The 27405-nt window shown below is 36.0% G+C and overlaps 1 protein-coding gene across 1 annotated transcript in view; it reads right to left on the minus strand.

Annotated features, from left to right (window-relative positions):
• Frl (formin-like protein) overlaps positions 1 to 27405 on the minus strand; it is a 516064-nt gene that overhangs the window by 63247 nt on the left and 425412 nt on the right. The window contains 2 exon segments of the mRNA XM_090412395.1: positions 12693 to 12865; positions 25405 to 25534. Of these exon segments, the coding sequence (XP_090268521.1) occupies positions 12693 to 12865; positions 25405 to 25534 (303 nt within the window).

The following is a 27405-nucleotide window of genomic DNA, read 5'->3' on the forward strand; positions in this document are numbered from 1 at the left end:
AGCCACCCCACACCAACAATCAGTGATTGTTGATGTGGGGTGGAAGTGGATGGAAGTGGTCAACTGTAAGTGCTACTCACAGTGGATGACCCGTCACACTCAGGGAATGTTACAGTAGGGTGCTACTAAAGATAATATATAAAAACTGCCATTCCTCGACCGCCATGTTGAATGTGGAGTTCTTGGCATCGACTGTGACGTGAATCTGCACAAAATTATTCAGAACTATGAAAGTTGGAGGTGTTAAGCATGATAGTATGGTCCTGTTTTTCCTGGTTTGGTCTCAGAGACGACTGTTTGTGCCACAAACATTGAACTCAGAGAGATATCTGAACATTCTGGACAACATAATGCTTCCTACTTTGTGGCGTTTCTACAGAAATAATCATTGTCTCTTTCAGAAAGACAATGCACCGCACCATGTTGTAAGGCTGCTGCTGCAACTGCATTGTTTGAGGACATGAGTGTCACCACAATTGACTGGTTTCCATAGAGCCCTGATCCCAACCCTACTGAATGTCTGTTAGATGAACTGGAGCATCGGGTGAGGTCAAGGCAGGTCAGCCCCACAACAGTCCTGGAGCTCATTACATGCCTACAGGAATCATGGGGAATTTTGGACCATTTTGGTCCAAAGTTCCCATGATTGCTGCAGTCATTGCAGCAAAAGGAGGTCCTATGGCTGTTTGTTCTTCACACTATGGAGTCTATGAATGTCTATCTAAGCAGAGCAAATGGCAGACACGACAAACTATAAGAATAAGGACTCACCATTATATTCAATCAAAACAGTTTACAGATAACCAAATGGTATCATGCAGTCAGTGTGTAATACACAAAACAGAAGAGGGGGGAAAAAAACAGAGTTTAAAAATAATCTTCTTCTTCTTCTTCCTTTCCAGGCTTATAGGCCAAGTGGCCTGTTCCGGACTCAATTCCATCTTTTTAAGGGTCTTCCTCTGCATCGAGTACCTTTTGGGTGGTAATTTAGAATTTGTTTAGGTATTCTGCTTCTATTCATTCTTAGTTTAAAAATAATAGGGATAAAAAAAGGTGTGAAAATTAAATATTCATAAAATAGGTGTATTCACAACTACATTCTTATATACAGATGTCATTCATTATCACAGCAAACAAACCTGGCTCTGATTTTTGGCTTATGTATTGCTACTGTAGATGGTTTATTTATTATAAGACATCATTTAGAATTTGCTCTATATTTCTGTGGCAGAAATGCCAAACTTATTTCATATGGGGTTCTCTCCCTTTACTCCTCTGTCCCTTAGGATGGGTTGAGTCCTCCTAATAAGAGAGAATATATATATATATATATATATATTGGTTTTATGAAAAAATTGAATGACTAGAACCGAGATTTAATTAAAAAGGTTTTAATATAAACACACTACTAGTTTCGGCCTGTAACAGCTTTCTTTCTTTCTCTATACATACGTATATATATATGTATGTATAGAGAGAATATGTATTTTATGACTGTAGATCTATCTGTGTTCATGGGGCCAGTTTGCCTGTTCTGAGGGATGAAAAAACTGAGTTTCTGGGTGAAAAAATCCTACACCAAAAAAAGGAAACAGAACTTCAGTATTCCTTCCAAATAGCCATTCACAGCATCTACAATCTGAAAGCAATCAACTCCCGAGTGCTTTTCCCAATAAAGTGTTATCTCACTACAAATGGATGGAGAAAATGAAGAAATTCTCATTTTCGACAAAATTTCTATTATAGAACTTTCGATGCCCGGACAAGAAAATCTAGACTAAAGAGATCATCCACTTTACAATACGATCATGAAATTAGGAAACAGATCGACTTAGAACACCTAAGTCGATCTGTTGAAATAAGCAAAGAGCCATTCCTTTCCACTATTCTACCAAAAAAAAAACACAATGATAAACTTAAATCTCCTAGAACCTTGTTCAAAAAAGATTCACAGGAAGAAAATAAAAGAAAAGGACTTGACACTATACATCACTTACACAATCCAAAGCATGTCATTGCCTATACTGATGGATCATCTGATGAAGCATCAATCTAAGAGGTTCAGGGGTTTTTCTAACTCTACCTGGAGGCAAGGAAATGCAAATCAAAACCACAGCTGGCAAAATAGCTTTAAACTTCACCTGCGAATTAACCGAATTAACAACCACACAAACAGCTCTCAAGTTATATCTCTCTAATCGAGTAATAAACATTACAGAAGGAATAACCATCTACAGCGACTCTAAATCTGTACTTGAAATATTAAAAAATGGAAAAACAAAACTCACGCAGAAAATTCATTAACAACTAACAATGTTAAATTTGAAAAATAAGAACTGTATACTGCAATGGATACCAGCCCATGTAAATATTGAAGGCAATGATAGAGCAGACAGTCTAGCCAAAGAAGCAAGACATTTATTTCAAAAATTACACCCATTATCACTGACTGAAGCTAACTCAGTCACCAAAATAAGATTGGTAAAACAAACACTCAAGAAGAAGAATGAAATCAGTGAAATTAATAAAAATAGAGAAATAACCACAATCATCACCAGCTTAAAGAGAGAACATTTTAAAGGCATGAAAATTCAGCCAGATGGTAGTAGGAGCTATGAAGCATGCAAGAACTGTCCAGGAGTTGAACTAACACCTGCCCATATCTATTCTTGTCCAGCAATTGCTGCTGCTGCTATACAGAAAATTGACAATAACCCTAGAGAAAAGCTCTACTCCAAAGTTCAACAGATTGCCAAAGCAGTTCTGCAGTTCCACAGTCATATCTATAAGCTCTTCAATGGGCTCAACAACAACAAAATTTTTGACACTGGGGCAACTACTTTGTACTAATGCTGAAGACAATACCACTGATGGATCCAGTATGTCTATCTTGCTAATCTACACACATTTTCTGTGATAACCTCACCTCAACTTTCCTCATTACACTTTCCACGATGCCTTTCATAAGAAGGGTAAGACTTGAGCATCTGTCAGCACTGATATACCATGCTAAAGATTATCAGACCTGCAAACCCCATTATATGACTTGCATTGACACATGATTTCCTTACCTCACTTCACTGCTACTAACCATTCTGTTAACTCTAATAACTCCACTGATCTATTTGAATATTTAGGGTATTGGTAATATCATCTTCTACAATAGAGACTGGCTTCCCTTCTCCAACTTCAAAGACCAATCCGAATGCAAAGTTTATTAGTAATAGTTTAACACAAATTGTATATACACTTCGATAGATAGTCTTTATCACTCTCCTAACATCCTGGACCTTTCGTTACTGCTCTCTCTCTCTCTCTCCAAATACACTGTTTATGATGGCATCCTCCTATAAGGTCAGATCATAACTATGCCCATGTTCCTTTACTACAGATGATTGTCCTTGTAATCCTGTGTCACTACAGCAGTGGTGCCAACCGGGATGGCCTTCAGGATTTCTATACCTCATTTCCATAGTCTGATTACTACTTTCATTCTTCTGATCCTAGCACCTACTCTAATCTAATAACAGAAATGATTCTTGATGGGATGGGTGCTTTTATTTCCCACCCTATTCAAAATCCTCAACACAATCCACTTCTCTATCAGTTGTGCCAAAGGAGTCCATGCCAAAAATTTATCGTGTGCCCAATGTATCAAGTCAAAAACTATTACTTCTTACTCAGCCGAAAGTACAGCTCTTCAACAACTGCAAATCCAACGCAAATTTTGTAAGGACCAAATGCACTAAGCTTGTCTCCTGTTCAAATGGCAGTCAAGTATTACAGTCCCTTGCCAAGGCTACAGAACGCAACTTCTGTCCATCCATGCTTCCACTTCTCTCATATCTTGATGGCACAATGGTCATATCTCCAAAAGATAGGGCAGACCTCTTGGCATCAGTGTTTTCCTGGACATCAGAAAAATACTTATTAGATTTGATATCAAAGTCTCCTGGCCCTGATGATATTCCTCCAGACGTACTAAAAGACTGTGCTCCAGAACTCACGTCTATCTTGTATTGACCCTTCAAGCTGTTCATATTCATCATACCTATCCAATAACTTGAAAGCTTTCATCCATCCTGTTTCCAGAAAAAGGGAGATAGAAGTCAATCATGAAACTATTGTCCTACTCCTCTGACCTCAATACTCCCAAAAATAATGAAAGAGGTAATCAACAGTCAACTGCTTCACTACTTATAAACTCACCAATTACTTATTTATTCCCAATATGGATTCTATCAATCTAATTCCACAGCATATCTCCTAACCAACCTCACCCACCTTTGGATACAGGCCATGGAAAAGTTTGAAAAACTCAAGTGATTGCTCTTGATATTTACAAGGCATCTGATGAAGTCTGGCATTGTGACCTTTTTTTTTTTTTTTTTTTACCAAACTACAAACTTGTGACATTCTTTTCCCCCCCCCCTTGTGAATGGACTGTCAACTTCCTTTCTGGTCATTCACTGCACTATTGTGGATGGTTTTCTTTCATCAAATTTTTCAATCAATACTGGTGTACCCTAGGGCTTGTGCTTTCACTTACACTCTTGCTCCAATACATCAATGATCTCTCTCTCACACATCCAATCCTATTCATGGCTTTGCTGATGACAGTATGCTCCAATTCTCTATTTCATTTTTGAAACCTTGTAGTGCGCAGATAATTCATGCTTCAAGATCTTGTTGCCATTTTCAACTGGGATGAGTTTTAATGCCACCAAAATGCACTCCTATTTCATTTCCCAGAAAAAAGACCATACCTTGCTCTCTCTCTCTCACACACCTTTGACAATAGTCTGCTCACTAATCAGGATCAGTTTTCTCTTCTTGGACTAACCTTCACCTCTAGCCAATCCTGGCATAAGCACATGGATCCCTTCAACCCCCAAAAAAAGTTTGGTATTTTTTTTTTTTTTTTATTCCAAAGAGTACTTCTTTCTTGCTCAATATAATCAAGCATTCTGAGGGAAGTCTTGGGTGCACTGTCCCAAATGTGAGAACAGCAGGCAAAAGTTGTGTGACACTTTATAAAGTTCAAATCCACACAGCTTGAGAATACTGTTCTCACATTTGGGGCAGTGCACCCAAGACTTCCCTTAGAATACTGTTTATATTCAGAAGAGAGCACCTTTCCATAAGCACTCTGTTGCTGCAGCATGTCTCTTTTATAGGTATTTCCATGAATGCTGTGTCACTGAACCCCTACTATTCCTCCACAATCCTCCGATCATGTATGGGCAAAAGGAGCTGCTGGTCAACAACCATATAGAGCTCCAAACTCAGTGAACCTTCTTGTCCTTCCTCCTCCTTTATTCCCTATCATTGGAACAGTCTTCCCCATACTGCTTTCTCCAATGATTACAACCCTCAAGTCCTCAATAAACATATCAACAAATTCCTTTGTTTTTTTTAACCATTTATCTACACGTGACATTGTCATTCATAGGTCTCGAGACCTCTTATACATGAGACCAATATATATTAAAAAAATAATAATAATAATAATAAAAAAAACAACAACAGCAGATTGGTTTTCTACTTCCTTGCAAAGGCCATTTGTTTCTACTGTGTCTAATCTTGTTTCCACCTCTTCCATATCCAAAAAATTATATTGCAACAATCATCTAAATACAAAGTTAACTTGCACACTTTGTACTTGTCCATGAATTCATGCATTGATGATTTAGACTATTGGAAAGGTCTTATACATGTATATTTGTAATATAATGTATAACTCCATTTTCAGTATAAATTTAAGACAATGATCCAGTGAATAACAGATACCAAATTTTTGATTTTTCTATTACAAATAATATTTAAATAAAAGTAAATAATCAAATGGTGCAGAGACATCCATCAGTAAAACTCCATTCCTTTAGTGTTACACAGTGATCAGGTTTTGGTAAATTATGCAGACTACAACCATGTTAGGAATAATTACTTGAATTTCCCGACATTTCAACTTTCATATTAAGATCAGAGAACAACTTCATATTAATACTTTTATTAGAGCAAATTTGGTGGCTGGATCAATAATTTAACATAAGTGTTTGTTATATTAAAGCTAAGATCCTAGATTACTAGTCCCAATTATAATTAACTCTTAGCCCAAAAGATTATGCAGATAGATAAGAATTTCACAGGCCTCTTTAAATTTATGCTCATACTACGTTTAGGTGTGATGTAAAGAATGGGTACCTTTTCAGTCAATTCTATGCAGAGTATTCAGGACATGATCAGAAAAGCCAGAATTCAGAATTTAATGTGCAGTTTATGCTATTTTTTTGTTTGAATAGTAATTGTGTATCCTGTTTCACCTATATAGAGCAAATTATAGGTGCAATGGATATGGTGTACTCCAGCATGGGCCAGTGGAGGAAGTGGATTCTTGAATGAGTTGAATAAGTGTTTAATTTTGCAGGAGGTTTAAAGGTGGCAATTACGGTTCTATTTCTGTAGTATTCTGTTTATTTTATCTGATATTCCTACACTATGGTAAGCTAAAGATACATGTTTCTGTTTTCATTAATTGACTGGCTTTTTTAAAATGATGTAGAAACAGCAATCTCATTCCACTGCATCAAGCTAAAAAGGAAATTCACCATGGCAAAAGCACTAAAAATATATAACTGTATAGAGAAAGCAATGCTCAGAGAGAGCAGATTCAAACTACATACAAAAACTTAGCATTTGCTCAAAATCAGGTTCTAAAGTTTTGGAAATTTTCAGTTATTTGGGATGTCGTTGAGAGAATTACTGACAACTCAGCTAAATGTATCCTGGAAACAAGGAAAGTAAAACTTATAGCTATTTGGCAATAAGTTTTACTTTCCTTGTTTCCAGGATACATTTAGCTGAGTTGTGAGTAATTCTCTCAAGGACATCCCAAATAACTGAAAATTTCCAATTTTAAATTTAGAACCTGGTTTTGAGCAAATGCTAAGTTTTTGCATGTAGTTTGAATCTGCTCTCTCTGAGCATTGCTTTCTCTATACAGTTATAAATTTTTAGAGCAGGAACACAGATTGGAGAGGGAGGTCAGGGTGGACAGGGGAATTAAAGAAAGAAAGGATTATGAAAGTCAAAGATGTGGGGGTGATATTTAGGTCTGGGGAGGGATGTAGTATCAGTGATGATAGAAAGGAATGGAAAGGGGGAGAGTGTAGAGGAGTGGGGTTAGTAGGATTTTTTATAGAAAAAGAAATGATCTAGTGTGTATGTTTATAAATGCTAGATGTATTTGAAATGAGGGGAATGAAATTGTAGCATTGAGAGAGTTCATTATCCGAAAAATTGTTGGTATAAGTGAGATATGATTGAACGTAGATGGCATTCTGACAGGAATAGTATGATTTGATGACTTCGAAAGACTACATATCCCTCCATCTCCTGATGGAGGAATATGTAGTCTTTTACAAACACAGATAAAGGGAATGGGAATGTTATTGATGGTGGCAGAAGAGTTGTGGCCATCTAGTGTGGAGATGCCAGGAGCAAATACTGACAGTGGTTTTGAAGCAGTATGGTGTGAATTTGTTGTTTTAAGGATACTTGCGACATAAGACTGAATGATATAATCACGTAATCACAAGAAAGATATTTATTTAACCAAATATTTCGGTCTGGAAATAGCAGACCATCGTCGGTGGTATTACAAGAACAGTTTAAAAAAAATATACAAGCTAGAATACTAACAATAGATCGTTGAAATTAGAACATGCCGCGTGATGTTATATCACTAAGTATGAAACGAAATATTTTGAAGTAAAAACATGATTGAATTTGCTATAAAAAAAAAAAAAAAAAAAAAAAAAAAAAAAAAAAATTAATGAGTAATCTTGATTAGGCTTTCCCAGATTTTTGATATAGATATACAGACTGGACGTTCTCTTGAAAAAAGAATCCAAGAACATCAATCATCCATTCTTCACAATAAACCTGAAAAGTCTGGTTTGGCTCAACACGGGATTGAAACTGACCACAGCATCCTTTGGTCCAAAACGCGCCTCTTACATAGATCCCGTTATAGGTTCGAACGTTTGTTCAAGGAAAGCGTGGAGGCCTTGCTCCATCATCCCAACCTGAATCGTAATGACTGCATATCTATATCAAAAATCTGGGAAAGCCTAATCAAGATTACTCATTAATTTTTTTTTTTTTTTTTTTTTTTTTTTTTTATAGCAAATTCAATCATGTTTCTACTTCAAAATATTTCGTTTCATACTTAGTGATATAACATCACGCGGCATGTTCTAATTTCAACGATCTATTGTTAGTATTCTAGCTTGTATATATTTTTTAAACTGTTCTTGTAATACCACCGACGATGGTCTGCTATTTCCAGACCGAAATATTTGGTTAAATAAATATCTTTCTTGTGATTACGTGATTATATCATTCAGTATGGTGTGAAGTATGGTGGGCAGGATGAAATGCTTAGTAGGGTTGCTATAGATTTGGTAATGTATAAGGCAGTGAGAAGGAAATATTTAGGCAAATTCGTCTGGCTAATAAGATGTTGTAAATGAAGTGTCACATTATCCTCAGTTGGTGAAAGTGACCATGAAGCGATCATTTGGGTGGTGGGCAGCCATAATCAGGCCTTTTGTGAGAAAAATTATATGTGTGGATTTATAAGATGGGTGATTATGGTAAACTCAGGAGGCAGCTTGCAGCAATATCATGGAATGTGGAACAGCATGGGAAGGAAATCAGTGCTACTTGGTCTCTACTCAGGAATTATCTGGTAGAGGCAATAACTGAGCATATTCCAAAGGTCTGGAGATTAAATAAGGTAGGTGTAAAATGGATGATTGAAGAGGTGAAATGTGAAAAAGGCATTGTGAAGGCAGCACAAGATGAGTGGAAATAATCACTTACACGAGAGTACAAAAAGCAAGGAAGGTGACTCACTTAGTACGAGTAGCAAAACTGTGGTATGAGCAGCAGTTTGTAAATGACGCTAAAAGAAATCCTAGGGAGATTTTTCGATATCTGGCTAGTAGAAGGAAGAATGATTATGGGAGGATAATGTTGGTCAGTGATAATGGGAGAATAATAAACACTGAAGAGGATATAGTAAAGGTGTTAAATGAGCAGTTCATTAAAGTATTCCATCCTTGTGATTGTAACATAATGTAGAACTTGAGAGTCGTGGGAATGGGGGAGGAACCACTGATGGAGGGTGAGCAGGAGGTATGAGAAATTGAGTAAACTTGATATCAACAAGGCCATGGGACTTGACAGTATATCACCATGTGTCTCTCAAGGGAATGCTCCTTGGAGCTAACAACACCTTTAACATACATTTTCAGCATCAGTCTTAGATTAGCCCAGGTCCCAAAGGTTTGAAAGATTGCAAAATTGTTCCACTTCATAAAGGAGTTGATAAGACTTTGAATTATAGACCAATTTCCTTGTCTGGAGTTGTGGTCAAGGTGTTGAAGCTAGTGAGGACAAGGATTCAGAACTGGGTGGATAGCAGTAGAATTCTCTTTGGTGGACAGCATGGGTTTGCTAAAGGAAGATTGTTTTAGCAATCTGCTTACTTATCACAAGTTGATGAATACATTGAGCAAGGGGGATGCATATACAGTAGTATATTTGGATTTTGCAAAGGCTTTCGATAGATTACCACATGACAAACTAGGAATTAAAATGGAACAGATGGGGATTGGATAGTAGATTAGTGCATTGGATTGAAGACTGGCTGTCTTATAGGTATCAACAGGTGTATGGGACAATGATATCCCAGAAGAAGAAAGTCACTAGTGGCATGCCCCAAGGGTCTGTTTTGGGGTCACTATTGTTTAATTTATTATCATCATTAGATACTTTCAGGGAGTCCAAAGACTCATCGAGGGAGGGCACCTGCTCTACAACTCTGTCTCTGCCACTCAATACACCAACTGACCGCAACTACACCAATGGCTTCAACCACCGCCCACTACCACTCCCAAAGACAATCACAAATGTCCATGCCCGCAGCAGGATTTGAACCACAGCCTTTTGGTTGATTAGCGTATTTGTATGTAAATAAGATTGGAAAGGGCTTAAATGGTGATATACAGTTGTTTGCAGATGACACAAAGTTGAGGAGAGTTATAAGAAGTAGAGTAGATGTTGTATCTTTGCAAGAGGTCCTAAAAAGACTGTCTATATAGACAAGTGTGTGTGTGTGTGTGTGTAGTGGGGGGGGAGGGGAGGGATGTCCATTTAATGTTGCAAAGTGTAAGGTTTTAAAATTTGGGAAGCAAAGATGGGATGCAGAATATAAGATTAGTGGGGATATTTTGGAGAAGGTGGAGGATAGAGTCTTGAAATTTCATGGACATTTTGCTAAAATTGTGAGGACGACACAGCAGATTATGGGAATGATGTGGAGAACACTGACATGTAGTGCACAGATTTGGTTGCCAGGTTTTCAAGAGGATGATGAGATGTTGGAGAGGGTCCAGAAACAATTGAATAAGTTGGTGTCTGGTCTCTGGAATGTGTAATATGAGGACAGATTGAGAGAATGAAAATGACATAGCCTACTGGATAGAATCAAGAGGGAAGACATGATCAAGACATATAACTTGGTAAGGGGGTAATTACCAGATTCATGTGGACGAGATTTTGCATAGAATATCTGGAGACAGTGGGAGAAGAGGCCATCTCTGGAAGCTCTATAAGGTGGGTGTGAACAAGGGGATGAGCTTCAATTTTTTGCATGAAGGGTGGTGAGTGTAGGGACAGTGAATGCATTTAAGTTGAGGTTAGATGAGCTGTGGTTATGAGGTCCCACGATGAGTCTCTTGACTCCATGGAGGTCTGTTGATAATAATAATAATAATTTCTTAGACTAAAAGAGGGCAATATAATTATTGTTTTTTATGTTCTTTTAATATTTATTTATTATATTTCTTTATATAATAAATTTAAATTTCTTATCATTTAACGTCTTTGAAAACAGCCAACTAAAAGCCAGTGATAACAGGAGCAACCAACTGCTTCAATAAGCAGTTGATGATTAATCATGTGATTAATCTTTCTAGTTATGCCCTCAACAGTGATGAACTCTCGCTACTCAGTAAAGGCTTAAACTTTGCTGTAGCACTGAGGACTGTTAACAAATTGGATTTTATATACCATATTGAAAGAAGCATAAGGTTTCTCCCAAGCACTGTAGCTGACAAAATACAATTAGAAACTTCTAACATTTTAAACAGTACTAAAAAAATAACTAGCAATCTAACCAAAACTGAATTGGCAAGTGTGAAGTCTTTAAAAGCAAGTCAGGACATTGTAATTACTACAGCCGATAAAGGCAGTACCATGGTTATTTCAAAGTTAACTACATACCTGGAAAAAATGAATCACTTAGTCTCGAACAACGGTACCTATCGACTTTTGAAATATAACCCAATTGGATTACAACAAAAACAGAATTACTCAAATCAGTCACATTCTGGCTTGAAGATACAATTAAAAAAACTATTTCCACACTATTCTTGTTCCGTGAGAATTTACAGTTTGCCCAAGATTCATGAGCAGAATGTACCATTCTGGATGATAATTGAGGGTACTAACAGCCCCAGTTATCATCTAGCCAAGAAACTAGTGTCAACACTCAAGGAGTTGGTAGGTCATTCTCCCTCCTGTATTAAAAACACACAATATTTTGTAAAAAAAATTGCGGACATCACACTTGAAAAAAGTGATTTATAAGTCTGTTTTGATGTCTCTGCCCTTTTACCAAATGACAAAATAAAATAATTCTTCTTTATGAAATCTCAATGTGAATACAGCCATGGGATGGGATGGGAAATTAGATCTTGTGTTACAAGAAAATGCAATTCAGTCTCAGCACTAGCTGGATCTCAAGGGGCTTGAAAGACAATAAAATAGTTTCATTACACAAAGAAGGTAAAAAGACAGAAGTAGTAAATTATAGACTGATTAGTATGCTAGATTCCAATTAAGGTATTGGTCAAAGGCAGAATTCAGGAATGGGCTGGACAGGAATACAATATGCTAGAGGGTTGCACAGTTTGTGAAAGGTAGGTCTTGATTTAGTAATTGACACATTTTCAACAGTAATGTGACAGCTGAGTTGGATAAAGGAAATGAATGCACCATGAAACTGCTGTACTTGCAAATGCACCTAAGGATAATACACAGAACCCTAGTGGATTCTGTGTGTTATCTTCAGAATAGAATTAGTGGGTAAACAGGAGTAAATGGACATGCTGGTGTGAAGTAGTATGACTTTGGGAAAGGTTTGTCTTTAGTAATTTACTAGATTTCAACAATAGTGACACCTGAGGTGGATAAACAAATTGGCTACATAATGATATTCCACTGAACCCTATCGCGTAAACCAGAGTAATGGGAGTGGATATGATGCTGATGATGACAAGCATAAAAGTGTGGCTGATGAATTAATTCAGGGTGAAATTCCTATTAATCAAAATCCACATGGTAGTTTAAGCAAAGAAAGCTATGGTAAGAAATATGTGTACACAGTGTTTTCTATTAACTTTGAAGGTAAGGAATGTTTAAAATAAGTTTCCAGGAGTTTATGGATGAGTGTATTTCTCTTTTCCCAATAATTATTGTATAAATAAAAAAAGTTTACAATTTATACAAAATATGAATGTAAGTACTATATATATATATATATATATCGTTAAAACCACTACCTGAGCCGTTTTAGTTTCTGATTGTAATTTCTTTAACTTGTCTTCAGAGTTGGCCATGAATTCTCTAAGTACTGCAACATCTTTGGCATCTTTCCTTAATAACATTTCTTTCTTACACAGTTCCATTCCCTTTTCTAGTTCATGAACGTCAGTTAATACATTCTCCATAGATACTGGAAGAAACAAGTTGCAGTGTTTAATTGCAATATATAATAGTTAGAAAATAGGTATGATGCTAAGCAGGAAGAGGCACATGTTCAAGTTCTCTAGTTTTTATAAATACATGCATATAATTTATTGATATGCAATGCATTTATCAAAGCATAACCACTGAAAATTCATCTTAAGTTGAGGAAATAAAGAATAAAAAAAAGTATTCAAAGGACTCCTTTGTAGGAGATCTATACTCTCTTGCAAAAATCTATACACTGAACTGTGCCTTAAGCCCATTCACAATTTCCACACTCAACACTTTCAGGCAATGCATTCCACTCACTCTCCTTGCAAAGAACCTGCTTCTCACTCCCTTGCTCACAAACCTCCTTATATAGTTTCCAAGAATGGCCTCTAGTTCTACTCTTGCCTCTCTCTACTCTAAATTTCTCCTCCACATTAATCTGGTAACAACCCCCCTCACCAACTTATATGTCTTAATCCTAGCCTCTCTTATTCTTCTATTCATAAGGCTCTGTAAGTTGCATTCTCTCAATCTCTCCTTGCATCTGACATTCCATAAACCTGACACTAACTTAGTACACCTTCTCTGGACCCTCTCCTATCCCCCTGAAAACCAGGCAACCAAATCTGTGCATAGTAATCCATATGTGGCCTGATCAAAGCCTTATACAAGGGAACCATAATCTCTTTACTTCTGAATGTCAATGTCCTCCACATCACTGCCATAATCTGTTGAGATTTTCTTACAATTTTAGCAATGTGACTCCTAAACTTCAAGTCTCTATCTACCATCACTCCCAGATCTCCTTCAAACTTTCTTTATCAACTGTATACTCTGCATCCTAACCTTGCCTACCAAATTGCACTTTGCAACATTAAACTGACAACTCTAATCATTTGCCCACCCACAGAGTCTATTCAGATCCACCTGCAAAGACACAACATCAGTCCCACTTCTCACAGCTGCACATATCCAGATAATCTGGTTGCAATGTCATCAATGTAGGTCAAGTAATTATTATGGGATTTCATCTATAGAAATGTAGATTAGGAAGAGGAATGGCTACAAGGAGGGAAAAAAATGGAATTTACACAGCTGTTAAGAGATAATCATCTGAGACAGCATATATATGGAGAGGATTTGAGGTTCAGAATTATTGAATCAGGTCAAACCATCAAAGAACTTAACAATAACCATCAGGCTACACTACCTCCACATGGGGAATGCGATCATGTGGGCATGTCCTGGGAGACTGCCAGGCATGCAATTCTATTAAAAAAGATATATATGAAATTACAAAGCAGGTAATTATGACAAGCTGAGGAATTAGTTTTCAGCAGTGCCAGAGAATAAGAATCTCGAGAGGAGAAATGGTGGTGCATGGGATGTGGTCAAGGGGTATTTGAAGAAAGCAGCATCAGACTGTATACCCAGAGTCAAGAGAATAAATTAAGAAGAGGTTCAATGAATGAATAGCATCATTAAGCAGGAAATGCAGAAAAAGTTGGGAACGGAACATAAAGAAAAAGGTGATCAGTATGCTCAAGAGTAGTACAATGTACATGCAAGAAGAATGACCTGAATGGTAAGGAATGCCAAAGCATATTACAAGAGAAAGCTAGATAATGAGGAAAAAAAAATCATAGAGTTCTTTCACTATGTGGCAAGTAAAAGGAGGAATGACTATGGAAGGATGACTTTTAAAAGTTTTGATGGAGAGGAGGAAACAGAAGGAAACCAAATACTTTTACTAAAAGTTCATCTTGCAAAAGTGTACCATCTAGGTCAGGGGTGGGGAACCCCTCGCCCATGGGCAAAATTTCGCCTGCGAGTCTATTTCAATTCGCCCCTTTGCTGATGTACTCGTATGTACATCAGCACACTACATACACTATATATAAGAGTTAAATTTTTCCAGTCACCCGCGGAAGTTTTTAAATTAGCAATTTTCGCCCTTGATACTAAAAAGGTTCCCCACCCCTGATCTAGGTGGCATTATTGCCATGCCAAATGTAAAAAAGACTGATGGCACACTAGAGGTGCTTAGGACATTACATCTAATATACAAAACTTGGGCGTTGAACATTATTCGTAACTTACTTTAATGGTATTACAACACCAAACAAACTAAATTATAAAAAAGATTGTTATTTAACTGGCTTATATATCATTGGATTTAAAATCAGCATTTTCAAAGCACATTAGTGTTACAGTTAACATGCAACATTGGGTAAGTGAAGCAGTTCAAATTGTAATGGACAAAGGATCTGAAGTCCTAATTTGGCACCCTCTAATACTGTAAAAAGAGAAACTACCTACCTACACCCTCTGTCCAAAAAGAAATTGAACTTTTTGAAAACAGAAGAAACTAGTAGTGCTACCTGTTGTATCTTTTTGTTGCCAAAAGCGACAACCTTCATTAGCGTTGTGTCAACTGTTTATGACATTTATTTCATTAGAAGCTGAGTTATAGTGCCAAGAGTGAGACAGTGACAGTGGGAAAATGAGTTTCAAACAGAGCTGCGATTGACTTTTGTGTTAAACTTGGTAAAAGTTTTACTGAAACGCATCAAATGCTTCAAAAAGCATACGGTGATGAATGCTTATCCTGTACTCAAGTTTATGAGTGGTTTAAGTGATTTCAAAGTGGTTGTGAGATGCTTGAGGATGAAGAAATGCTAGGCCAACCAAAAACTGGACTGAGCGAAGTTAACATCCAAAAAGTGTGTGCTTTCATCAAAGAAAACCCGAAATCGTCCACGAGATTGATTGAAGATGAATTGGAGATTCCAAAATCAACTGTGCACAACATTTTGACTGAGAGTTTGGGCCTTCGTAAATTGAATTCACGATTTGTTCCCCACAAGTTGACCGATGACCAAAAATTGTATCGAATTGAATACTGCAAGGACTTCATTAAACTGCTCATAAGGAGTCAAACTTCCTTCAAACGATCGTTACTGGTGACAAAACGTGGTTTATAGCATGAGCCTGAAACAGAGTGCTGAATGGAGACCACCAGAAGAGGGGCATCCGCAAAAAAAGTCGCTTGGAGAAGTCAAAAGTAAAGACAATACTGATTTGTTTCTACGATTCCAAGGGCATCATCCACAAAGAATTCGTTCTGCCTGGCCAAACAGTCAATAGTCAGTTTTATTTTGAAGTTTTGAAGCGATCAATAGCGAGAATTCGTCACATACGGCATGAATATCATAATGCAGGCAGCTGGTCACTTTTGCATGATAATGCACTGTCTCATCGTTCGAACATTGTGAGACAGTTTTTGAGCAAAAACCAAATTTATGTGTTGGATCGCTCATCGTGTTCACCTGATTTAGCACGCTGTGACTTCTTTCACTTCCTCCAACTTCATTTGCTGATGAAAGGAAAGCAATACAACACCATTGAAAATGTTCAAGCGGCAGTAACCACGACCCTCAACAGTATCCCAAAAACTGATAAAAAAACTCATTTAACGAATTAATTGACCATGCCAAATGCTGTATTGAAGCTGAGGGAGAGTATATTATCTTACCTTACCTATCCTCTTCGCTCCCTGCAGAGCATAGGGCCTAACCATTGATTTCCATCTGACTCTATTCAATGCTTCTTTTTTGATCTCTTTCTAGGAACATCCCGGCCATCTTACCTCTGTTTCTAGTTCTCTTCTCCATGTTATCCTGGGTCTACCTCTTTTCCTCTTGCCTTGGAGATTCCATTCTAGTGCAATTTTTGTTATTTCTTTATCTGGGTTCCTGATTCTGTGACCTATCCAATTCCATTTTCTTTTAGTAATTTCATTTCTGATGCTGGTTTGACCTGTTCTCTCCCAAAGTTCTACATTTGTTATTTTATTTGGCCAGTATATTCCTAGTATCTTCCTCAAGCATTTGTTTATGTAGACCTGTATTTTATTTATGTTTTCCTTTGTTAGTGACCATGTCTCAGCTCCATATAGTAAAACTGGTTTAACATTAGTGTTGAAGAGCCTAATTTTGGTTTTTAATTTTATTTCTTTGGACCCCCAAATTTTCTTCATTATACTGAATGCAATCTGTGCTTTCTGGATTCTATTTTGTATGTCCTGTTTGGTTCCTCCTTGTGTGCTGATCACAGGTAGCCAAAGTTATCTACCTGTTCCAGTGTTTTCCCTAGTATTTCAAAGACTAATTCTTGTTTGGGGTTTATCTTCATTACCTTAGTCTTGTTGTGATTTATTTTCAATCCACATTTATTTGCTTCTTGGTTTAAATTATCTATTTTCTTTTGGAGGTGTTGATGTTTTTGTGCCAAAAGGCATAAATCGTCTGCAAAATCCAGGTCACTGATTTTATTTGACCATCCCCATTGAATGCCAATTCTTTCTTCAGATGTTTTCCTCATCACCCAATCAATAACAATCAGAAAGATGGTTGCTAGCCACAAGTAAAACCCTCCTCCTTTCTCATCCGGACTTGGGACCTGAGTTATTTCTCTATAACTAAACTAGAAATAACTCACTGCCCGAGTTATTTCTAGTTTAGTTATAGTTCCTGTATTTATTTTAAGTATTTCTTCTTCTGGTGTTTCTGGTATTCCTTGTTCTAGGTTTTCTATTTCTCCATTTAAAATTTCTTGGAAATGTTCTACCCATCTTTTTTCTATGTCTGCTTCATTTGTGAAATTTTCCTTGTTTATTTTTTATGGGCCCTTCTCTTTTAAAGCTCTTCCCAGCTAACTTTCTTGTTATCTCAAACAACATCTTAGGGTCAAATTTACTTGCTGCTTCTTCAGCCTCTTTACACATTTCCTCCAGGAAAACTCTTCTATCTTTCCTTGCACTTTTTTTTTACTTGTCCGTTTTTAAGCCTGTATCTTTCATTTATCCTATTTCTTTTGTTTTCTTCTGTATTTTGCAGAAGTGTATTCCATAAAGCTTTCCTTTCTTCACATAATTTGATGGTTTCTTCAGAGATCCATTGTTTGTGATTCCTACTCTGCCTTCCCAGAACTTCTTCAGCAGTAATATTAAATGTATTCTGTATTTTTTCCCAGTTCTCTTCAATGTCTATTTCCTTATGTTGTTCTATAAGGCTTCCATATTTATTCCTTAATGTTACTTTATATTTGTCTTTTGTATTCTTGTTTTTAAATTTGGATATATTGTATTTAATTCTTTGGTTCTTGCCTTGGAATATTTTTCTTAGTTTCATTTTCATTTTTGCGATCAATAATAAGTGGTCTGTAAAGGCATCTGCACCTCTCCAAACTCTTACATCCATCAAAGAGGTTCTCCAAGTTCTGTTTATTAAAATATGGTCTATTTGGTTTTTGGATTTCTTATCAGGTGATATCCAAGTCTGTTTATGGATGTCTTTATGTTTAAATAAGGTTCCTCCTATGATCATATCATCGAAAGTGCACAAGTCTTTTAGGATTTCCCTCATTTTCATTACAGTTTCCTAAACCTTCTTTTCCCATTATTCGTTCATATCCCATGTTACTATTTCCTACTTTTGCATTCATGTTACCTATAATTAAAAGCATATCTTTACTTTTTACTTCATCTACTTCTTTTTGCAGCATGTAATAGAAGTCTTCTTTCTCTTCTGTTTTTGCATTGTTTGCTGGTCCATATATGTTTATTATAGTCACATTTCTGTATTTAGTTTTAAATCTAGCTTTGATGATTCTTTCAGAAACTGGATTCCATTCAATTAGTGCTCTTCTAGCATCTGCTGTTAGCATGAAAGCTACACCTTTGCTATATGTGTAGCTTTTGTGCTACACATATAGCATAGGTGTAGCTTTCATGCTTCATTCTGGTTTCATTCTTTATTCATATCAGAATGAAGATAATTTCATTATCTTCATTCTGGTTTCCAGAATATAAAATGTATTTGTTTGTTGTTAGTTGGACTTCTCTGCTACCATTCCATCTTGTCTCATTTAGACCTAGTATTTCTATTTTGTATCTGTCCATTTCTCTGGTTGGTAAGTTAATTTTTGCGCTTTCATACAAAGTCCTAATATTCCAGCATCCAATTTTGGTTAAACGTTTTGGGCTAAAGAGGTTTTTTCTTGGAGTTTTCCACCTGTCAGCTTCCCCAAAGGGGCTTTCACTGGCTTGCTTCATTTTCCCCAGTACTTCTCCCTCTTGATTTTGTGTCGGTTTTCCAACAATAGTTGAGGTTTCTGTAGCAATATGCTTTTTCCATATTATGGTTGCTAGCCACAAGTACAACCCTCCTCCTTTCTCATCTGGGCTTGGGACCGGCAATGGCGGAGTTGGGGGAGTATATTGATTGAAATAAATGATTTGAATAATTATAATTGGCCTGTTTTATTTTCTATCAAAAGTTTGGTTTCTTTTTGGACAGAAAATGCTCCTGGAAATTTAATTTTTATTTGTCCATTTTCATTTGTCCAACTTCCCAGCCTATTCAAATCATTTTTGTAAGCGCTGAATAATCAGTAGTATCCCTGATTGCCCTGCCTATATTTGGATCATTGGCAAACAATTGCACATCTGATGCCATTAATGTATAGATTGAACAATAATGGCCCAAGGACTAAACCCTAAGGCAAACCATTGGTCATCTTAAATCTGGCAGATTCACACCCACTATATACCACTTTGTGATATCTATCTGTCAACCATCCACTGATCCAAGTCAAGAGTTTATATTCCAATCCCATATTCTCCAGTTTATGCAACAGCCTTTTATGTGGTATCCTATCAAACACTTTTGAAAAATCCAACTTTATCATAGCGTATCCATTCCCTTTATCCAAATCGTAACATTGTTATAAAATATGAGCAAATTGCTAAAACATGATTTCCTTTAGTAAACTCATGCTGCTCCTTGCAGAGTATAGCTTCAAATTTCTATCCACTATTACACCAAGATTCCTAGCCTCATCACTTTTTTGTAGTATAACCCTGCTAATATAATATGCCACTGGAAATCTCATCATGCCAAAGTGCATAACTTTACACTTACTAACATTCAATTAATACCCATTTTCATTTGCCCAAATTTTCAGCCTATTCAAATCATTTTGTAACTGCCAGAAATCAGTAGCATCCCTGATTGCACTGCCTATCTTTGCATCATCAGCAAAATAATTGTACATCTGTTAGACCCTTCCTAATGTCATTAATGTATAGACTGAACAACAATGACCCAAGGACTGAACCCTGAGGTATACCACTGGTTGCCTTTAATTTGGCATATTCACACCCACCATATACCACTTTTTTGATATCTGTCTGTATCCACTGATCCAAGTTAGAAGTTTCTATTCCAATTCCATATTCTTCAGTTTATGCAACAGACTTTCATGTGGTATCCTATGAAGTGCCTTGGCAAAATCTAACATTATCATAGTGTATCTATTTTCTTTATCCAACTCATTAGTAACATTATTATAAAATATGAGCAAATTGTTAAAACAAGGATTCCTTTAGTAAATCCATAAATCCATGCTACTTCTTCCTATGGGAGTTCTAACCAACTTCTCTAAAATGTTTACTACCACACCAGAGATACTGACAGGTCAGTAGTTAGATACATCAGTTTTTGCATCGCCCTTGTACAATTGAACTATCATACATTCCTTCCATTCCTATAGTATCATTCCTGAGTTGAGACTCAAGTTATACAAACATGTGAAAGGACTAGCCAATTCAGCTAAGCATGCCTATACATATGTGTTGATATTCCATCTATCTCTATTTCTGAATTCTTATCTAGGTTATGCAAAAGCTATTCAATCTCATTCTCATGCATTTCTATCTCTTCATCCAATGTAGAGGTGGCACTATGCTCCATGTTACATACAACTGGTTGATATATCTTAGCAAAGTGAGCACTCATTAACTGAACAATTTCATTAGCTTCTGACACTGGACTACCATCTGCATTAAATAAAGTTATTATTATTATTATTTGACACCTCCAGGGAGGCCAAAGACTCATCGAGGGAGAGTGTGCCAACAGCATCGGACGATTGGTCCCCTTCCAACTACTATTCTTCTTCCACATTCATTTTTTTCTTTTGCTTGTAGCATTTAACTTTTTAACCAATTTCACTTTCTGCACAATACTCGTTACTTTTCTGGCCTGAGATTTATATCTTTCATAACTTCTCTCACTCTTATTATCAAGATATTGTTTTCACGTCACTTTCTTCTTGTAGACCTCTTGCATCTATTTCACTCCTGACCTATTTATTCTTCAAACACTAGGGATACATTGTAGGGATGCATTATATATAGCACACTGGTTTTAGTTCTAATCCTAACATCTGGATCACTCAACATAATGGTATTGACTAACCAAATATCCTGCATTCTGACATCATGGCTGAACCATCATAGCCTTTCCTTATATAAGACGGTGCTAAGAGATAGTTGACCACTCCTCCAAATATATCTTATCATTATTATCACTTCCATAAACACTGTTGATCAAAAGCATGAAATCTCCAATTATCATTCTTAGATATGTTTATGTCTCAGCTCTGTAACACATAACAGAGATAACTAGATTATTATAGATTTTAAGTTTACTGATATTCTGTCTTTCCCATCTTTCCATAATTTTCTGAGCCCTCCAGAAGCCATCCCTCACTTTACCAATATCAGTTACCAAGATAACTGAAATGAGAAACTTGCTCTATAGTGCATCCTTTAAGAAAGAGAAAGGAATCAATTGTATCACTTGTTTTTAACATGTTAGTTTTTCTCAATATTGATAATCAAGACTTAGTTGACTTCCAGCATCATCAATTGCAGCAAAAGATAGTTATAGGAGAAATTTGGTTAGTTATAGTTATAACTAACCAAATTATAGTTATAGGAGAAATATGGGAGAAATTAACTTCTTTAGAAGTTAATTTCTCCAAATCATCCAAATCAGATATTCTAAAATTCTCAGGCTGCTTTAATCCTCAATTCTTTCCTTTAAATCTTGATCATCATAAAATTAATTACAAGACAAAATAGAAAAGGTGACAAGTCACACCCATATTGATGTAGTAATGGAGAAGTCATATTTCCATATACGAGTTGCCAAAAGGTGTCACACCTTATTATTAAAATTCTCTGGATTAGAGATAGTTGATGGAAGTTTTTTTCACTTGATTATGCTACCAATTATATATTTGTTTTAATCCTTTATCCAAGTGTAAGCAAACAAAGTTTGCACCTGAAGTAGAACTTCTCCATTACTTCCACCTTAGTATCACCAACTCTGGGTCTGGCTCCCACTAATGAGACCTCAATAAAGGTCAAAACCGGTCTGGGTAGTGACCTTTCCCTTAATGCACAGCATTGTACATGTCCACAAGGAGATATGCTTTGCATTATGGGATACCAAGGCAAGTGATGAGAAGTTATACCACCTTTGCCATGAGTTGTCCCAGTCATGAAAATACTTCAGGTGCAAACTTTGCTTGCTTACACCTGGATAAAGGATTAAACAAATATATATAATTGGAACTTCTCCAAGAGAGTCACTGAGCTGCCTACGTACAGTCTTCATGCAAAAGGTGAGAAGCTGTATTATACACGAACATCATCGTCACAAGGAGAACAACACATCTGACCTATTCCATTAGCACTGGAATTAAAGCAATCAAACTCCTGACTGAGAAGGGAAACAGTATCATCATCAACTTTTCAGTCTAGCAGCAATATCATATCTTTCCCCCAAGGGAGAAAAGAACACTGCATCAGAATCACGTGAACAGTTACTCGCAATTGACTTTCCAGTTTTAATAAATATTTTAATTATCAATATGTAAACCTTCTACCTGAGTGCAGAGAAATCCATCTTAATTCCAAGTGATTATTGTATCAATAATAATAAAATAAATTTAAAAAATCAATCAATCAATCTCTCTCTCTAGACACACACACACACACACACAGGGTGCAACAAATATGCTCGTCCACTTGCCACAAGTGAGTGATTTAGCTAGCTGGCGAGTTGAATATTTTTTATTTAATAAAAAAAAATAACTTCAACCACAGTACAGCATTTCTTTTTATAATAAAGTAACAGCTGAGTTGTATAAGGGCAACAGCTACACAATGATAGATGGACATGTGGAAAGGCTTACGTGTTCGTCACACATGTTGAATTGAATTTAAATGGTGTTGAATCGAACACAGATTGATAAAAAAATAACTATTTATTAACTTAAAAGCTAATATTTTGCTGGTATTATATCCAGCATCTTCAGAGCATACAAAGTTTGTTACAAATGTAAGACAACTACAATTCGGTGTAACAGTGGGGCTAGTATAAGTAATTGCAGCGTGCAACACAAAACTAAAGTCCTAATATGGCACCATCTAAGTTAAAAAAAAAAAACAGTAATCCAAAGTAGTAGTCCTTGAAAGTTGAAAAAAATAAAATTTATTTTAAAATATTATTAAAATATTTATTTTAATTTAATTTATTTTATTTTAAAAAATATAGTAGTCCTTGAAAGTTTTGAAAAGATAAAAAATAAATAAATAAAATTAAAATAAATAATATTTATTTTAATTTTATTTATTTCAAAACTTTCAAGGACTACTATATTTTTTTCAAAACTTTGGACTACTGTTTTTTTTTTTAACTTAGATGGCACCATATTAAGACTTTAGTTTTGTGTTGCACGCTGCAATTACTTATACTAGCCCCACTGTTACACCGGATTATAGTTGTCTTGCATTTGTAACAAACTTTATTTGTGTGCTCTGAAGATGCTGGATATAATACTAGTGAAATATTAGCTTTTAAGTTAATAAATAGTTATTTTCTTATCAATCTGTGATGATAGGTGAAGTCCCACATAATATAATATAATATTATACAATAAAATATAATAGACTTTGCAACTTCATGGAACTCTATTACATAAATCAGAGCAAATGGATTTGGATACAAAGCTGGCAAAGATGGATAAAAGAGTGGTTAACAGACACATTACAATACTTTATGGAGTCCAGAGATGAGTCCAGGAGAAGGCATGTGACTAGCAGTGCATTACAGGGCTCTAATCAGGCTACTGCTATTTAACTTGTACATTAATGATAGCGGAAATGATCTGAAGATAAATATTCAATTATCTGCTGATGATATAAAACCAGGTAGGACAATATAAGTTGTTCCGTGTTCCATGACTTTGAAAAGGTTAAGAACCACTGTCTTACACTTTGCCACATTAAACTGATAGCCATTCTTCTTTTCCCTTACTCTTAATCTATATATCAAGAGTAAGAGAAAAGAAGAATGGCTATCAGTTTAATGTGACAAAGTGTAAGGCAGTGGTTCTTAACCTTTTCAGTCATAGAACACTTTTGAGTATAAGAAAAATTTAGGGAACACCAAAAGCATTAGGTCATAAAACTAACAATAAACATACACATGGATTTGCCTTTTATAAAAATGGAACTTATTTTAATGCGATACTTGAGCTTGTCGGCTTTTGCAGATTTCAGCAATATCAGGTCTAATATGTGATATAGTTATTCTATATTAGTAAGTCTTTTACACTTTTGTTTCTTATTTGGGTTAATATTGAGAAACCGAACTTGCACAAATATGATGTTGAAAACTGTAACAAAATTTTCAGTGCTCTTGTGGAGAGAGCTGGGTATTCAATTTGGACAAAAATCCAAAATTCTTTCAGTTATTTCAGAGAATTTCAATTTTAGAGTACGATCTGTTGACAAGGTAACTAACTGTTCTTCTTGTAACAAAAATTCACAACTGGATGTATTAACTGTGCCCAATGGATTTCGATCCAGTCATAATTGTGTGTATTTAAGGAAGGAAAGTAACTTGAAATCTTTTCTTCCAATATTGTTAATTGTTCTGTTATAATGGAAATAATTCCCTGGACATTTTTATTCAGAGTAGTCAATTACACTCAGAACTGTGTCAGGTGACATCTTTCACTGGCAGAACACAAGTGTTCTGGGGAACACCAGTTAAGAAGGTTATGCATTCTGAGATGAAAAGATTACCAGCTGTGTACTATATTGATGGAACAGAATTGCAAGAAATTATGAAAGCTAGGGATTATTTAAGGGTGCTAGTGCTCTGGGTTTACCTCAGAGAAGCTAAACCCGTGTCTTAATTTTTTTTTTTTTTGTAGTTTGAAGAAGGGATTTCTTCCCTGGGGAAATTCAATAATAACAAGCTTCTTTCTCCATAACTTTTTGCTTTATTAGTCACCGTACTAGTGTACTATAAACTGGAAAAATCTTGTAGAATTACCACAAAAAGCAAGCAAGTAGCATGGGCTACAAACTAGCAATGATGATCAAGAAATTAGACTGATGCATCTGTGTGCTAAAGAAGTTGGATGAGGGTTCAGGTGATCAATATGTTTCAGAACGCTTTCACTGGCCTTGAAATTAGGAAATATATGACACTTCACACACTTTTCAGATTTTTCCTGATCATGAAGTCTATGGGACTTCATCTAATGACTTTTATATAGTTAAAATTAAATAACTGTTTAAAAATGAAAATAATGCTTAAACAAAATTACCTGATGCAGCCTTCTCAACAAATCTTAGTTCTGTATCAAAATTAGCAATATCAGAGAATTTCCTTTGTACAGTTTCAGCAATGTAATGCAGAAGAGAGACTTTCCGGTCTGCAGATTTGGTGTCTGCTAGCTAATTACACAAACAGAATAAACAAAAGTCACTTAAGTAGAAAAGGGGGAAAAAAAAAAGAAAAAAGTGCATATTATGAGCATATCACCAATTTTATTATTATTAATATTACATGACATCTCAAAGAAGTTCAAGGACTCATCATAGGAGGGCACTCTACTCTGTTATGTCCAACTCACCACTCCCCTATTTAATCCTTCAACTACTACCACTACTATGATACTACTATCATAATCACCAACAACTGCATTTTTTTTGTCTGTAAATTGCATGTACAGACTCATTAATAGAAAACTACCACTACTACAACTACTATCATAACCACCACCAACTGCATTTTTTGTCTGTAAATTGCATATACAGACTTATTAATAGAAAATATCAAAAGAAGACAACTTCAATGGTATGGACATGTCGAAAGAATGTCACTAAAAAGGCTACCCAACCTTGCTCTGTATGCAAGATTAGAAGAAAAAAGGAAGACCAAGAACTAAATGGATAACATCAATAAAGGTTAACTCAGGATTACAAACCTATAGACAGATCCAGCCATGCAAGAAACCAAGACTCCTGGAGATTGTTGTGGAAACACAGAAGACTCAACCCATCCCTGATGGAAGAGGCCGGTAAGTAAATTGCATGTGTTGTCATGGTCAATTTGCCAATATGCAGGATGAAAAATCCAAGTTTTCAAAATATAAACAAATTAATGACATGTGGACAGATGTTAAAAGAGAGGAAATCTGTTAATTTTCTTTTCTGAAAAGCTGGAAGCTGTAGTCATTGGGAGAGTAAGAGAAGCAGGTTTGATAGGTTAACAGTTCCACTGCAAACTGATGTTGAACAGTTATTGCTTATGTTACCATAGATAAATGGAGATGCCAGTTTTGTGAGACAATGGCTGGACTGAGAGTGCATATGTGCATGTGTGTGTGAGAGAGAAAGAGAGATAATCAATAGCCAAACTTCCTTCATTTGGATAAAACAAAGAGCCTTTATGGAGGTTTTTGATGTGCCACCTCCAATATAAGAGCAATGTTCTAAAGCTGGACATATTTGTATAATAAATTTCTCTAAATCCAGAGTAATTTATTAAAAAAGGGTGGCACACCATTTGGCAACTCCTATAGGTGGAGATGACCTGCTAATGCTTCTGCCTGGTAGCTCCACTTGGGCCTGGTTCCCACTGAAGAGACCTCAATAAAGGTCGAAACTAGTCTGGGTAGTGGCCCTTCCCTTAATGCATAACATTAGACATATCCGCAAGGAGATGTGTTTTGCATTATAGGAGATACTGCGATAGAAGTGTTGGTATCTTCCTCCACCTTTGCAACGAGTTGCCCTGGTGTTGTACCACCTTACCCCAGTCCTGAAGATACTTTCAAGCGCAAACTTTGTTTGCTCACACTTGGATAAAGGATTAAACTCATTTTATTATACTCTAACCAAGTGAAAAATAAATGTTCAACATCTCTGGACATATTTGATATTTGTATACAGGTTGGTAGCTGCTAAGTGGACAATTACACCTTGGCCAGAAGGGATACCATGTTTTTTGGCTATGAAAACTACAAATATGATGTATATGTGACAGGAAAGGCTAAAGAAGGTAAATGTTAACTCAAGAAAGATCTGGTCTTGTATGGTGAGTGGTGAGCTGGGTACTATCCAGTGGCAGCCTGTGAAGTTTTAAATGGGAGTGCTGCCTATACAAAATAATTTAAAAAAAATTATTTTTTTCCTAATTAGTAACCAATTTATTAATAAATAAATCTACAGATTTATTAATACTTCACGGGCCGCTACTGGTACTATCACAGGTTAACAATTTCTTTGAAAAAAAAAAAAAAAAGACTGCATTTTGGTAGCAA

Source organism: Typopeltis vanoorti, chromosome 22 (genome assembly GCF_054136105.1).
Source record: "Typopeltis vanoorti isolate ZY-2024b chromosome 22, IOZ_Tvanoo_1.0, whole genome shotgun sequence".
Taxonomy (NCBI): Eukaryota; Metazoa; Arthropoda; class Arachnida; order Uropygi; family Thelyphonidae; genus Typopeltis; species Typopeltis vanoorti.